Source organism: Chelonia mydas, chromosome 15, assembly GCF_015237465.2.
Source record: "Chelonia mydas isolate rCheMyd1 chromosome 15, rCheMyd1.pri.v2, whole genome shotgun sequence".
Classification (NCBI taxonomy): Eukaryota; Metazoa; Chordata; order Testudines; family Cheloniidae; genus Chelonia; species Chelonia mydas.
In genome coordinates this window covers 29,088,307-29,104,041 of record NC_057856.1, presented here as the reverse complement: position 1 = coordinate 29,104,041, position 15,735 = coordinate 29,088,307, and the positions used below count along the sequence as shown (strand labels likewise).

At 42.2% G+C, this 15,735-nt stretch overlaps 1 protein-coding gene across 4 annotated transcripts in view; it reads left to right on the top strand.

The window, feature by feature from the left end:
* Nucleotides 1-13,489, top strand: part of LOC102942381 (SV2 related protein) — a 35,161-nt gene extending 21,672 nt beyond the window's left edge. For 3 of the 4 annotated variants that reach the window (XM_007058331.3, XM_043529908.1, XM_043529906.1), the window contains 7 exons: nucleotides 944-1,017; nucleotides 1,333-1,409; nucleotides 3,095-3,202; nucleotides 3,966-4,077; nucleotides 5,543-5,624; nucleotides 5,864-5,953; nucleotides 8,407-13,489. In XM_007058331.3, coding sequence (XP_007058393.1) covers nucleotides 944-1,017; nucleotides 1,333-1,409; nucleotides 3,095-3,202; nucleotides 3,966-4,077; nucleotides 5,543-5,624; nucleotides 5,864-5,953; nucleotides 8,407-8,613 — 750 coding nt within the window. In that variant the 3' untranslated portion in view covers nucleotides 8,614-13,489. The remainder of the gene's footprint in view (nucleotides 1-943; nucleotides 1,018-1,332; nucleotides 1,410-3,094; nucleotides 3,203-3,965; nucleotides 4,078-5,542; nucleotides 5,625-5,863; nucleotides 5,954-8,406) is intronic. The other variant, XR_006286079.1, reaches the window with a different exon arrangement.
* The last annotated feature ends 2,246 nt before the right edge of the window (nucleotides 13,490-15,735 follow it).

The window sequence follows — 15,735 nt, the reverse complement described above, 5'->3', positions numbered from 1 at the left end:
GGGCCTTTAAAATGGGCATAAATTACATTTACGCTCACTTTTAGGCTTCTTTATACTGAGACTCAGACCATGAGAATACTGAAGGGCCCAAATCAGAACCCCAGACCTGAACACCTCAGAACTATATGTGGAATTTTGGACCCCAAGTTGAATCTGAATTTTGCAGCTAGCCCCCATCTCTATAATGAGACAACCCCAAATCCCAGAGCACACCCAAACTTTGGGGAAGTTCTGCACAGGCTGGCTTGCCTCTTTGTCCTTCAGAAATTCTTGGGCCAGCCAAAATTCTCCTGCTGAGAAGTGAAGAAATGCTTTGCTTGCTTTGGAGGTTTGGTTTTTAGGGTTGGATTGCAAAATGTTTTTTCTAAACCACAAAACTATGGATCAGATGCTGTCCTGTTCCAAGATCCATCCTGCACAGGAGATGGGGAGGAGAGTCATCAAGGAGGTGCTTACAGCCCCTTGAGTCTCAAGCTGCCTTGGCCTCAGCCCCAACCTAAATTAGAGCTATCTAGAGGCTGTTCTAATTTACAGCAGCTACTAGCTGTCATCCCTAAGAGATCATACACCACCTGTGAATTGGCATAATAGAGCTGTGTCCCTCTCTACATGCTGACACTCTCTCTTCCTCCCCGTGTGCTGGGGTGGTATGAGCCAGCTCTGATGACTTTACACCAGCTGAGAATTTCTTCTGGCAGGGGAATTCTTAACTTGGCAGCTGCGACCAAATTGTGGCTCCTTTATACTGCTCATGTGCATGAAGGGACCTGAACAGGGCCTGAATATCTGGCCGTAAGCTGTGTAATATATATCAGATGGCCCGACATAAGAGTGGAAGCATGTGATTCCATGCAATCAAGTTTCCTCTGACTCTTTATGACCCGAAATCAATTTTAAATAGAAACCAAATCAAACAGCTGTATTTTTGCTTGTTTCAAAACAGGAAGACCGGGGGAAAATGAGGGACCTTTTCACACCCCAGTTTAGATGGACAACATTGTTGCTTTGGCTTATATGGTAAGAGGAGATATAAACTGTTCAATGCCAGCATGCTTATGTATGTTTTTCAATGGATGCATTTACAATATCACTAAAATGGAGAAAATCTCACTCCCCTCAAACCTGCATGACACTGTAATTTCTTAAACCACCAAATAACATTCACTCAAGATCCAGTGGCCTATTCATTTTCTGGGTGGAAGTAGGAACCATACTTTAAGAAAGTATTTAATGGAAGTCCTCACTTCCGTTAGGTTCCATTTTGATTCACAGTGCTCATTATATTATATGTCTGACCATCTCAGACTTCCTCTCTCATTTCCTTCCTCGCAGGTTTTCCAATGCCTTTTCTTATTATGGGTTAGTTTTATTAACTACAGAGCTCTTTCAAGCAGGGGATGTCTGCAGCAGTGAGTATTAGCTCTTCTCTTCTTTCTAAATATGCCCTGTAGATGAGAAAAAAAAGGTGGGATTCCTTTTATTGGACCAGCTTTTGCTGAAGGCTTGGAAAGGGTCACAATTTCTAGTGCACACTTTAGGAAACCTTGTTAAGAGTTTGTTAATTTTGAACATAAGTCAGCTCCTGTATCCTGCTTGCTGCTTGATGCATAGGGGTTCTGTGGTGGCCACAGGAAGGATTCCCCAAATCCAAGTTGTGAAATAGCAGTGGAGGCTTATTAGAGGCAAGTATCTATTCTTGTTGAGTAAAGTGTGATTCCATAAATGTGACTTTCCAGATTTGCCACTCCCAGGCCTAATTAGGTCTGAAATAGAGAAAATTGCCAGCTGCCATAGGGCTTCTGGGTGCTTGAAATGTAAAGAACTGCTGGGGGAAAAGATTTGCATAGAAATTCAGCATCTTTTCTGTTGCAGTTTGTTGTGTTATTGTCAGTGTTTTAACTGTATAAAGAAGATCTTTAAAACTCCTTGAAAATTAGATTCCCCTAGGGTGAGTGTTACTGTGTTCTGAATTAGGGAACACACCCTGGTGGTTGGGAAATTATACAAAAGGGATGGGTATTGCTGTGAGAAGGTATCAATTCAGGGTTTGCCTAGCAGCCTGGGAATAGAATGAGAAATCTAACTTTGGATACTAGAAAAATGTGGGTAGTTATTGGGAGACAGTGTGGTCTGGTGATTAAAATGCAGGTCTAGGAAACAAGACTACTGGTTCTTTTCCTAGCTCTGTCACTAACTTGCTGTAAGGCATTGGACAAGTCACTTCACCATTTAAGCCTCAATTTCCCCACTTGTAATTTTGACCTACCTGGCAAAGTAGAGGAGTCTGTACTGGTAGAGCACACCTGCTTGTGCTACAGAGAATCACTCACATCCTGTGCTAGAAGGCGCTATACAAGTATGATGTGTTGTATGCTTTGGGTGAATGTGAGGAAGGTTAAAGACCTTTGGAAAGGGAATACAAAACACTGTAGACAACTGACATTGACCTTGTATTTTAAAAGGAAGGATCATGAGAGAGGGTTTGGCAATAAGAACCAGGAAGAGGAAAGGGGTTTGGGTTAAAGGGGGAAACAGGAGTGCTGGTCTGTGGATCTCAGAATCATAGAACCATATGGTTAGAAGGGACCGCAAGGGTGTAGTCTAACCCCCTGCCAAGATCTTGTTTAAAGCAATAGAATAAATAATCATAATACTTTGCTTTTCTGTAGCACCTTCTATCCAAGCTTCTTGAATCTCTTTATGAATCCTAATGAGTTAACCCTCACAACCCTCCTGTGGTGTAGGTAAGATATTATTATCCCCATTTTACAGTTGGGATTACCGACATCACTAGCCTGAGGTCACAGAAGCCTGTTCTGATTTAAAAAATAGTGTAAATCATGAGTCTGCAGGTCAGGGTTACATCCTACTAGAAGCAAGACTGCTTAGGAACGGTTTGGTTTTGGCTCGGTGTTCCGGGTACGACAAAGTCCGGTAAAGTGCACCTGCTGTGCTGCTGAATTCCAGCCACATCCACTCCACTGGTTTCAGCAGCAAGTTTACAGAATCACAGAAGCACAGCAGGCGTATGGGAGGGTCAGCAGAGAAGAGATTACTTAAAATATCACAAGTGCTTCTTTTTCTCCTCCCACAGTTTCCAGTAGAAGGAAAGCAGTTAAGGCAAAATGCAGCCTGGCCTGTGAGTATCTGACAGAGGAAGACTACACTGATCTGCTCTGGACCACTTTATCGGAGTTCCCAGGTAAGTGACCGTATAAGTGCCAGTGCATCGCTGAATGGAGGCTTACTGCAGAAGCAGTCTCTGGAAAGTGTCTTGAGAAGCCACAGTGGCCAGTCTGGTTATGGCTCCAAATCCAAACTGCGTGCCATGTATTCTGAGGCAGAGTAACAATTCAATAGGATTTTATCATCCAATTAATTTCTGTTGAAGCAGCAGAGTCATATAAACTTTCTTCCAGGTGTTGGCTTTCCAGAATTATTTTTAAAGGATCCTAGGTATGGTTACTCAGTGTTGGACCTGCTTCCTTCAACCCCTTCTGTGCACAGCCTTGCACACCATCAGAGCCATGACTTTTAAAGTCACCATTATTTAAATGAGCAGTGTGACGATAGAGCAAGAAAGATAGGTGACATGTGGTAGCAATATGAATATTGTTCCATTAGACTTATAACTATATCCCTAGGTATTAATCGGCTTGAGATGGCATATCACAAGGCAGTGATTCAGCATATTATCACTGCTCTGGATTAAAATCTCAGCTCAGAGAAATCCAGCTCTGGTGTGAGTGCAACTCCACTGCCCACTGCCTGTGTTATACACGTTTTGTCCATGGAGAACCCCCTTCCCTTGGATCGCCAGTCTGACTCCTTTCCTTGCAACAGGTTCACACAAAAAGGAAATAAATTACAAAGCCAAATAACATCATGTGGTAATTGCTGGATGCTGCAGCTCAATCTGAACTCATTCCACAGATGTGGGCCAATCAATTTCTCTTCCCATACAGGTGTCCTGGTGACCCTATGGATTATTGATCGGATAGGCCGTAAAAAAACCATGGCGCTGTCCTTTTTTGTCTTCTCGTTTTGTAGTCTTCTGTTATTTCTCTGCGTTGGAAGGTACGCAACACAAAGTGAAAACTAAACCCCCTGATTCATTTACTCTTCCATATGGGACAATAGGTTGAAGGTGATGGTTTTAAGAGTCAAGAACTGACCAAGTTAATTTGTGAAAAGATTTCAAAGGAAAGTTAGGCTTTTCTCTACAGAGTGTTTAGAAGAAAAATAAAAGAGGCAGGTGGGGAGAAAGCCTGTCTTCTCCAAAGTCCAGTGTTCAGAATACGCCAAAGGGGGTAATAGTTGACATCAAAGTAGGAAAAAAGTTCTAAATCAAGTCTTGTGCAGTGGGTCTCAACTACCGTTACATGTAGTGATGGTGGTATCTCTAGTTTTGCAGTCAGTTATCTAGGTTTCCCCCTTGCCAAATGAATGGTGTACCTCTGGGCTGGAATCCACTGCTGTGTACCTGCCTCCCATTCAGTTACTCGTGCCAATTCGCAGCAGAGCTTGGCCTTTAATTGTAAGACTGAGGTTCAGAGCAGTCTAAGCCGTGTTATGGATTAGAATGTGCAATTATAGGGCAAGCGATAGGCACTGACTAGTGAAGTTGAGGTCTTGGCCTGGAAAACTGGTACATTTGACCTAAGAATTTGGAAATTACTGCACTGCTGGAAGGAACCTGTATTTTGGCATTGCAGCCAGTTAGGGCCCACTTTTCCAAAGAGCTCAGGGCTAAATTTTTGACTGCTCAGAACCCACAACTGAGGCCAGATTTTCCAAAGTTCACAGCACCCAGCATCTTCCATTGTGACGCTTATGGCCAGATTTTCACAAGAGCTGAGCACCCACCATTGACTCAGTGCGCTGAGCTCTTTGGAAAATCTGCCTCTGATTATGAGTGTTGGGCCTTTTGGAATATTTTGGCCTTCCTGTCACTTGTGCACAGTTCTTTCTCTACTCTGGGGCTGAGGGTGGGGGGCACAGAAATGGCATCTTAGTTGTTGCTGGACTGTTTTGTGTAGAGAGAGCTCCTAGAACACTTTCAGGCACTGTATAAATAATAATAATAAATCCTAGCAATATGAATACATAACCAAGTGTGTCCAATTTCACACCTTTACACAGGAAGCCCACAGCCTGATTCTGATCTCATTTACTCCAATTGTGCTCCAGTTGAGTTATCCCAGTGTCAGACTAATGTAAGGTCAATCATTTAGTGCATATTTTCCTCATCCAAATATCTTTAGGCTGGGACTAGTACACGTAATTTACTTCACTGGTCACTGGCTGTTGATAGTGCTCTGTCGAAATGCAGACTCTTAGAAAAGCCCAGGTGTCTGTAGTGATCACAGATTTTTTTGAACCATCCTTGTATTAAAGGTCCAGAAAAATGGAGGAGGGTCAATAAAAAATAAAATGGATCTAGCTAATAAAATTTAGCATCTTTTTTTAATTGCTACTTGTCTCTAAATTCAAATAAAGACTGAACTGAACAACCCAACCCCTGCTCTCCTTATTCTCACAGAAATGTTCTTACTGTGCTGCTCTTCATCGCAAGGGCTTTCATTTCAGGAGGATTTCAGGCTGCTTATGTTTACACTCCTGAGGTGAGTACGGTCATTTTTGTAACAAGAAGGTTTAATGGGAATGAGGCCCTGGTGGGACAGCTGAATTTTATGATCATCTCATAATAGGCCTTATACAGGCTACAATTTCTTAAGCCATTATGTTGTCTGAGAGTTATAGACCTGACAGAACTTACATTTAGTATCGCTCTTTGATAAAGAGATGTAAGGTAGGAAGAGAGCTGTATCCTAGGGTTAATGTGCTGATGCTTTGTCTCCAGGTTTACCCAACAGCTACTCGTGCTCTGGGCCTGGGAACATGCAGTGGAATGGCCAGAGTGGGAGCCTTAATAACTCCATTTATTGCACAGGTAAAAATCCCTCTCTTCCAAACATTTTAGTAGCACAGGAATGCGATGGAGAAAACGGCCTTTCTGTATTAAGGGCCAGTTGATGGCGGCCTTCACCCAAGTATGCTGGAGTGGAGGAAGTACATTGGTGCCTGTCAGAGGGTGAGCTAGCCCTTTAAGGGAGAGCTGGACTCAGCCTCTCCTGTGACTGATTTACCTTTCAATCCAGGGGTCACATGATGGGAGCATGTGAGTAGGAATCAGGCCTGCTGGGGGATATAAGGACAGTCTGAGGTCAGTTGTGGGAGAGTCTCAAAGCAGGTGAAGGGGCTTTGTGAGTGGTTCCATGCAGGTGGCTTGCAGAGTGCAAACCTGCAGGGAGCAGGAGCCAGCTAGGAAAGGCCAGGGGGGGAACAAGCCTCAGCAGGGATAGGACTAAGAACCCTGCACCAAGGGCCGTGCCCTCACGGAAGGCTGCATGGAAGACTTGTGGTGTTTTGAACTTCATGTAAATAAATCAGACTGCTAACGGGGAGGGTTATTGTGAAAATATCCACAGGGAGAGGTCTGACTAACTGGGGAGGAAGGGAAACTGAGGCAGTGGGGGCACCTGAAGCCAAACGAGGTTAGCCCCTAATGTAGTGCCCTTTTCCCACCATTGCTCCCACACAATAGAGACCCATACATGACAGTATAGGGTGCCATTAACACTGCTCATAGTGATCAGTATCTCAGGAGGACATAGGCTAGAAGGGTAGGGCCTGGCCATTGCCCCATTATCTCTACACATTGGGAATTGACTGGAGACCTGTGCGTCATCTGAGCTAGATGTCTGCTCTCACCACCGCATGCCAGGAGCACTGCACCTTCTTGAGTCTCCACAGGCATAATGCACTCAAAAACCCACACTTGGGTGGCCTACCTCTTCCCATGCTATCCCAAGGGATGCGGATTCTGAGAGTGTCACTGAGCCTGAAGTGGATTCCATCTATAGTAGTAGTCACCACACCACTGAAAGGGGATTGTTGCACTGGAGAGGGTGTGTGCAGGGCAACCAAGATGGTAACAGGCCTCCACGTTTTTCTGATCTTTGAACCTTGAGAGAGATGATCCATTTCTCATAAGAACATAGGAATGGCCAGATTGGGTCAGACCAGTGGCCCATCTAGCCCAGTATCCTGTCTTCTGACAGTGACCATTGCCAGATGCTTCAGAGAGAATGAACAGAACAGGGCAATTTCAAGTGATCCATCCCGTCATCCAGTCTCAGCGTCTGGCAGTTGAAGGTTTAGGGACACCGAGGGCATGGGGTTGCATCCTTGACTTTCTTGGCTAATAGCCATTGATGTACCTATTTTCCATGAACTTATTTAATTCTTTTATGAACCCAATTATACTTTTGGCCTTCACAACATCCCCTGGCAAGGAGTTCCACAGCTTGACTGTGCGTTGTGTGAAGAAGTACTTCCTTTTGTTGTTTTAAACTTGCCACGTATTGATTTCATTGGGAGACCCCTCGTTCTTATGTTATGGGAAGGGATAAACAGCACTTCCCTATTCACTTTCTCCACCCTCTTCATAATTTTATAGAACTCTATTATTTCCCCCTTAGTTGTCTCTTTTCTAAGCTGAACTGGAATATAGGAGACTTTAAAGTGATATAATATTAAAGTCAATAAAGAGGCATTTTTCACACTAGCCAGAGGATCAGGATTAGTGGATAAAATCTGAAGAATAAGAAAATCAGAATAAGCAGGGAGCTCAGGCAAGATTTTTTCATTCAAAGGGCAATAACAAAAACAAATGGAATAAGCAGGCACAGAGAGTGGTTGAAGTAGAGACTATTGATGAGTTCCAGACACTGACATATATTTCTGTTAGCAATGGATCTGAGCCACGAAGTTCAGAGCTGAACCTTCCCAAAGCAGGTATTGTTCAGATATGGGGTTTTCATTCCAGTCCATCAGGACTTGCTGGAGAAGGAAAAGACTGAAGGACCCATTCAAAAGGGAGGGAGACAGTAAAAATGACAGAACTGACAAATGGGTCAGTACGTGAAGTGTGAGAAGCTATTTTCTGTTCCTTATTTTATTTGCATGGTTGCAAATCACTTTCATGAGACTCCTAAGAGAGAGGGTAGCCTAGTGGTCTGACTACAGGACTGGGAGCCAGGAAGTCCTAGCTCTGACACTGGCCTTGGGCAAGTCAGTTAATTTCTCTGCCATGGTTTCCCTATCTATGAAGTCAGAATAACATTAGCCTATCTCAGATGGGTGATGTGAATCTTAATCCCAGGTATTCTCTGTGTATTTAAGGGATACGTATTATCTAAAAAGAAAGAAAAGTATGTAATATAGTGGCTTTTAAAAAGTGATGTTTTCCCCTAAAGGAGTTAACATTTCTACCCCAGTCTTGTTTTCTTTAGCAATGGATTCAGTTCGTCCTTTCTTACCCTTTCACTGACTTTCCCATAGGTGATGCTGGAATCTTCAGTCTATTTAACTCTGGTGGTTTACAGTGGATGCTGCCTGTTGGCAGCCTTGGCTTCCTGTTTTTTGCCCATTGAAACCAAAGGGCGTGGTCTGCAGGAGTCCAGCCACAGAGAATGGGGACAAGAGATGGTTGGGAGAGGATCCCACAACATGGGAGTCACCAGGTCAAATTCTGGATCACAGGAATGATAGGACAAGAGCCCCCCCTGCCCCCTTGCAAGGAAGGGTGAAACAAGCAAGAATTGTATTTTTAAAAACCAAGCGTATAAAGCCGACCGTGCTGTCACTGCCAATGTCATGTGTCAAAATGCAGGAACTTTTGATTTGGACCTAAGCAAATTGTGTCTTTCCTACTCTTTGCTCACACTCATAAAAATTTACTTGTGTAATGAGAGACATTTGATCAGGATGTCATTTGAAGTTCAGAGAGAAGGGGATTTTTAATAGTCTGTTGTGCTTGCATGGTCAGATACTGAGCTTAAAATGTCCTGTGTCAAGCAAATAGCTAACTGAATGCAATTCAGTATCAGCTTGTAATTTTAAAAAAAACCAGTACTTTTGATGCCTAAACGCAAAAGATTAATATTTACTGTGTACCTGGCATAGCACACGGTGGGTTCCATACACTACAGAATAGGGTTTTTAAATTAGATGCCTGCCTTGCACTTTTTAGTCATCAACAACAACCTGTTGTAACAGCAAACCAACCAATGCTTTCCAGTTCCCTTGCCTATAAGTTCTGTTCCTTGGAAATTACCAGGCACTGAGAAGGTTGTTTGGAATGTATCTTGAGTGTTTGCTTTCCTCAAGGCAGAGTAGTTTGAGTCTGTGAAGAGTGCTGTTGGATGTAGAAATGGGACATTATATAAGAAATGTAAATTCTAGCGGTTTGGAACAGAATTTACCTTTTGCCAGAAGCATTGAGCCCTCTGTCTGTTGCATTGGTGAAGACTGCTTCAGCTGTCCTGATGTCTCTGTGTGTGTGGAGATGCACGCTGTGGTTTACTGCATGGGTCCAGATATGTTTCTGTTCAATTTGCGTAAGTACATTCCCATAGTGGTGTAGCCAATGCCTATGACACAATTGTCTTAATCTGAACAGCTGCTTGTAGCACTTTCGATGGAACTGCCTTCATGTGTCTCCCAACAGGAGCAGGTTCTCTGTCAGCTGGGTAGAGCTCTAGGGTAGCTGCCAGTTGTACATGGAATGTAATGGCAAGTTATGAAGGAATGTAACTGGCGTCATATCTTAAATGAGAAGAAGTCCTGGGAAGAGCTATACCAGTGTCATCAGTAGAAGATTGACTCTCCCCTAGCAATTTTGGTGTAGTTGATACAGTTCTTTCTCTCACCACAGGGAGTGGTATAGTTCAGGTGAGGACAACTCAATTCATATGTACTATCTGTGTAGCCTTTTGGTTTGTAAGGAATCTGTCTGAGAATGGGGATTCAGATTTCAAAACTTGATGGATGTAAGGCAAAGAAAGGTGTAACAAAATCAGACAGTTATCATCCATGGGTCTTGGTATTTTTCCAGAAATCCAGCCTATGGAATACACCATCAAAAGTAACTGAGAGGTGCTTAATTCTAGTCGCTAGGCTGTGGGAAGCCATGTGTTTTCCATAATATGTCTGGTCAGTCGCTTCACAGAAATATAGGGTTGTGCATGCTATGGATTTTGCACAAGACCATATTTAACTACATGGTGGATCAAGCCATGGAAAAGGCCTTTTCTCTGGGGCTGAAATAGTTCACTGAGTATGCCGATGGGTGCAAAATAAGAGAACACAATCTACATGTGATATATGCCACCATGTGTCAGCAATGCCCCTCTGCCATGTACATTGGTCAAACTGGACAGTCTCTACGTAAAAGAATAAATGGACACAAATCAGACGTCAAGAATTATAACATTTATAAACTAGTTGAACACTTCAGTCTGTCTGGTCACTCGATTACGGACCTAAAAGAGGCAATACTTCAACAAAAAAACTTCAAAAACAGACTCCAACGAGAGACTGCTGAATTGGAATTAATTTGCAAACTGGATACAATTAACTTAGGCTTGAATAGAGACTGGGAGTGGATGGGTCATTACACAAAGTAAAACTATTTCTCCATGTTCCCCCCCCCCTCCACCTCCCACTGTTTCTCAGATGTTCTTGTCAACTGCTGGAAATGGCCCACCTTGATTATCACTACAAAAGGTCCCCCCACCCCCGCTCTCCTGCTGGTAATAGCTCACCTTAAGTGATCACTCTTGTTACAGTGTGTATGGTAACACCCATTGTTTCATGTTCTCTGTGTATATAAATCTCCCCACTGTATTTTCCACTGAATGCATCCCATGAAGTGAGCTGTAGCTCACGAAAGCTTATGCTCAAATAAATTTGTTAGTCTCTAAGGTGCCACAAGTACTCCTAGGCTGTTTAACTTATACCATTATATGAAATTACACATGGGAAATTCCTTAAAGGAATTTGAAGATCTCCAAATTACCAGGAAAGGCCAAGTCAATTGTTGGCATTCTGCCTGGAGGTGTCTTATGGTGCAGAAGGTGTAAGACTGACAAGGGACCCAAAGTCTAAATATTCACCTAGCATTAAAAGATGGTGGTTACAATGAAGTACTCCAGAAATAGCTGGCTGGTCTGAACAGGTTAATGTTACATTTTCATATTAATGTTAATATGAAAATGTAATTCAGTTCAGAGATATCCAGCTTTATATGTGTTTGATGTCATAGGAGAATGTTGTCCATTTCTAATACTAACACTTTGCATTGGTATGAGTATCTCTGCCTGTCTATTAGTTCGGTATTCAGTGTTGACTCTCCAATATGCTAAAAGTTCCAATCAATCTAAAGGAGGGGTTCTCAAACGTCCTTGCACCATGACCCCCTTCTGACAACAAAAATTACGACAAGACCCCAGGATGGGGGACCGATGCCTGAGCCCGCCCGAGCCCCAGCACTCCAGGCGGGGTGCCAAGCTGAAGCCCAAGGGCTACATCCCCAGGCAGGGGGCCTGTAACTTGAACCCTGCCACCAAGGGCTGAAGCCCTTGTGCTTTGGCTTTGGCCCTGGGCGGTAGGGCTCGGGAGTCAGCCCCAGGCCCCAGCAAATCTAAGTCAGCCCTGGCCACCCCATTAAAATGGGGTCACAACCCACTGGTGGTCCCGACCTACAGTTTGAGAACCGCTGATCTAAAGTGAACAGAAAGTATTCTTAATTAGAAGATAATGGGAGTAGTTCCTCCTTATCTCCTCACCATTCAGATTCTAACTGGATATCCCTCCCTCATGTATTATGCAACTAGAGTGGCTCAGTGCTGCCCTCAAATTCATGTGGCACACCTGCTTGTTTACCTGGGGCTCTCCTGGTAATGTACACAAGATATACAGCATATTTCTGAGGGGAGAAACAAGCCCTGAATGGGTTTAAATTGCATATTGTAACATTCAGATAGCCAGAGTGCAACTCCTATTAGCTTTTGGATTCATGAGCACAGCTGTGTAAGGTGGTCCCTGAACCTTGCAATGAAAACACTATATAGGGCCTAAGCCTGGTCTGTAATTTGGCACCTGTAACCAGTTGCAAGCACAAATGATAGAATTTAGATCGTTACCTGATGGGACGCATGGTTAGACACCCAACTTCTATCATTTGTGCTTGCAGTGAGTTGCGCTGGCAGTTAGTTGGATGCCCAGAATTGGAGGCTCTTTTGAAAACTCGATTCATTGTAAGTGTGTTAGAGGAGAGAACATATGCATGAAACCTACAACCTCACAGGATTGCTGTGTTAACAGGCTAGCTAATGAGCCTTTTAGCTTGCTATTGAGCTCCTCCTCTACTTAAAAATCTACTTCTGCCTTTCAAATGGTCATATGCACACACTGCTTTGATTTTTGAGTCAGCATTCAACAGTTTGAAGATATGATATTGCAATGGCCTTCAAAATGTGCATTCAGAGAGTTTTATGTGAAGTGTATGTGTGTGTGTGTGTGTATATATGTGTGTATTTATATACACACACTTCCAATAAAATATTTCATTTTAATAGATATTTATAGGCTATGTAAAGGCTTTTAATCCTGTTGAGAAGCTGGTACCTGTTTAACCTATGACATTTACAATATTACAAAAAGCCATTTAGAGGCATTTTTGCTTTTCATTTTATATAAATGCTGCATTGAAAAATGTACCTTTCTATAAAAATACCAGGATCAGCCCTGCTGAAGTAACTATAATTCATAGGCCTTCAGTCAAGAACAGTGGTCCCTACCTGAGGCCTGATGGAAAGCCCATTAAAGTCAATAGGAGTCTTTCCACTGACTCCCATGCCCTTTGAATCAGACTCCAGGTAAAAGGGGACAGGATTGGGCCCTTAAGAACTGATTCTGTGTCACTGAAGTCAATAGGAGTTTTGCTACTGACTTGAGTGGGAGCAGGATCTGGCCTTTAAGCAGCTCAAGTGAGTGTCCCTGAATGTTGTTAATAATGGAGGAGGATGTTCCAGCATGTCCACTGAGAAAAGCTGAAGAACATTTCAGTTGATGCACTATAGCCTATAAATAGTCACGTCATATTTTGTTAATATGGCAACATTATTAATGTAGATAATTAAGCTTCCAAAGATTTTGTTTTAAACACTGTTGTGTATTTTTCACTGGGGAAGGAATTAATATAGCTAGTTCATTTTAAAAAATAAAATAAAATGAGATCATTTTGAATTAAACTTAGGAGCAAACAGAATTGTGGGGTTCACAGATACGTTAACTGTCCAATTAATTAATGTGCAGAGCTGTTGTGGGGAATGTAATTCTCCCAGCATGCTCTGACAAGTGATTTAGTATTCCTAAATGCTTGCTGAAAGAACATTGAATGTTATCTTGTGTTTGAATGTACAGTTTCTAAGCTGGATACATTTTAATGTTTAAAAAACTTTGTGTATATTGAGCTTGTTGTACAATATTCTTTTTGTTCCTATGTTAATAATGCAACATTGGATAGTTTGATTCCACACTTGATATTTTATGTTGAATAAATTAATAGTTTTTACAGTAATGATGCTTTTGCTGTCCTAGATGTGTAATCCATTATGGGACCTTGATAACTGCAGGTGTTATGAAGGGTCAGTAGTTTCACAGGATATTTGTGTCCTGATTTTTAGATATCCTAGACATCTGAAACTCCCACTGATTTCAGTTGGATCTGTAGGTTTTAAAAATTAGACCCTTAATTGTGTATTTGTTTTACACTTGAAGGGATACTGTAAGGTGAAAAATTACACGTTTTCTTAACTCCTTTATAAATAACCCATAGCTTATGAAAACTGAAAGGGCTTTAAAGACTTGATTTACTTTTCATTATTTAAGATCTTTGTTTACTTTTTGAAATGCACATAGCTTGTGCATTAGAATAGACTGTCCGTCTGTAGTAACTTTCTAGCAGATTCCACTCTCGTCCTCAGTGCTGCATACACTGCAAAGGAATGTTTATTTGTTAAACCTTCCCATTCAGATTGTATTTGATGGAAACATACTGGCGTTAGATTTTGCAAATGATTATTTTTATAAAATTTCAGGCCATATTTGACCTGACAATGTCCCTTTAACCCTCAAATGATTTATTCTCCTTCTGCTGTCCGGTAATTCACGGATGGAATTTCCTTCATATCTGGGTCAAAATGACCAATGGGCTTCAAGCACTCTGTAACCTGAGGTTGTACATTCTTAATGTGCAGCTACAGTAGAAGCCACAACCCATCTGGACGGAGACACCTATCTGCTGGGGTAGGAGTAAGCAATAGCTACAGAATGGGACTGGGTTGTGATGGTAGTGTCTGGGAGTGGACAGGAGGGTTAAGCTTTTTGAGGTTTCTCTGAACTTACTGGACTCTCAGGCCATTTCTGAAGCTCTCTCATCACTTCTTCCAGCGCAAGACCCTCCTTTGTTTCCAGGGAACATATTTATTGACATTTGACCTACTTTTGGCTTTGCTTCATGACAGTGTGTAATTGTTGTGGAGAACTGAGAGGCAAACAGTGCTGATTGGCAGCCCCTGGAGATTGGGATCTTTCGTCTACAGAGCAGGTACAAGGTGGACCACGGCAGTGCAAGCTTCCACCCCCCTTTCCCTTATGTGCCTCAACCCTGAAGTAGGAAGGAAAATCTCCAGTTCTGTTCATCCTGGGAATCTCTGTTGAGACTGTTGGCAGAGCCTAGAGCTTAAGTATAGCTTGTATACACTGAAATGAACAAATTATCTCAATTACACAGGGTTCCAAACAGTGCCAGCTGTGATTGTGTTTTTAATGGTCACTTGCCCACTAGGAATAAGATTTAGCCAACTAGGTAATTTCACGTTATACAATTTCAGAACCTTCTGTTTGTCCAGGCCCTAGAATTGTGGCAATTCATCAAATGTTAGTTACAAATTGATAGAGCTAAAATACTGGAAACATGTAATGAAGATCTGGAGTGTTTCTGTTAAATTACAGGTTTCAGAGTAATAGCCGTGTTAGTCTGTATTCGCAAAAAGAAAAGGAGTACTTGTGGCACCTTAGAGACTAACCAATTTATTTGAGCATAAGCTTTCGTGAGCTACAGCTCACTTCATCGGATGCATGAAGCTCACGAAAGCTTATGCTCAAATAAATTGGTTAGTCTCTAAGGTGCCACAAGTACTCCTTTTCTTTCTGTTAAATTAGCACTTCAGACCTTGTCAATCCCATCACTAACAGGAGAAGCATCATGCATGGGCACATTTAGATCTAACCTTTAGCAGGCACAAATATTAGAATCTGGCCTTTAAGCTGTTAGACTGCAAATAGAATCACACACCTAATCAGCTCTGTTAATATTTTTTAATAGCCAACTTAGGAGCACATTTGTCATCTCAAGCAATGAAGAGTAATAGCTCCCATGTGCTTTAAGCTCTGATGAACCCAACATTTACTTAGGGCTATATGATGATTTGTTATTGCAGATTTACACTGATGTAATCTTCTGAAGTCAACTGAGTTGTTACAGAATTACACCAGTCTGAGGAAGAGCAGAATCTGGTCCTTAATATCTCATATTGACGCTAAGCGAAATTGAGTAGATGACTATTTCATTTGGTGGTTTCTGTTGAAGTGCCATCACAAATCATTAGGATTCACATTAACCAGTTTCATTTTTTTTAACTCTCTTGACCTTACCCTTCTGATTGTGATTGACAGTCAGTTGAGTTGGGCACCTAAAGTCCATTTGTGCCTTTGAAAATCTCTCCCCTATGAATTATAGCTCACAACCACCCTGTACTGTAC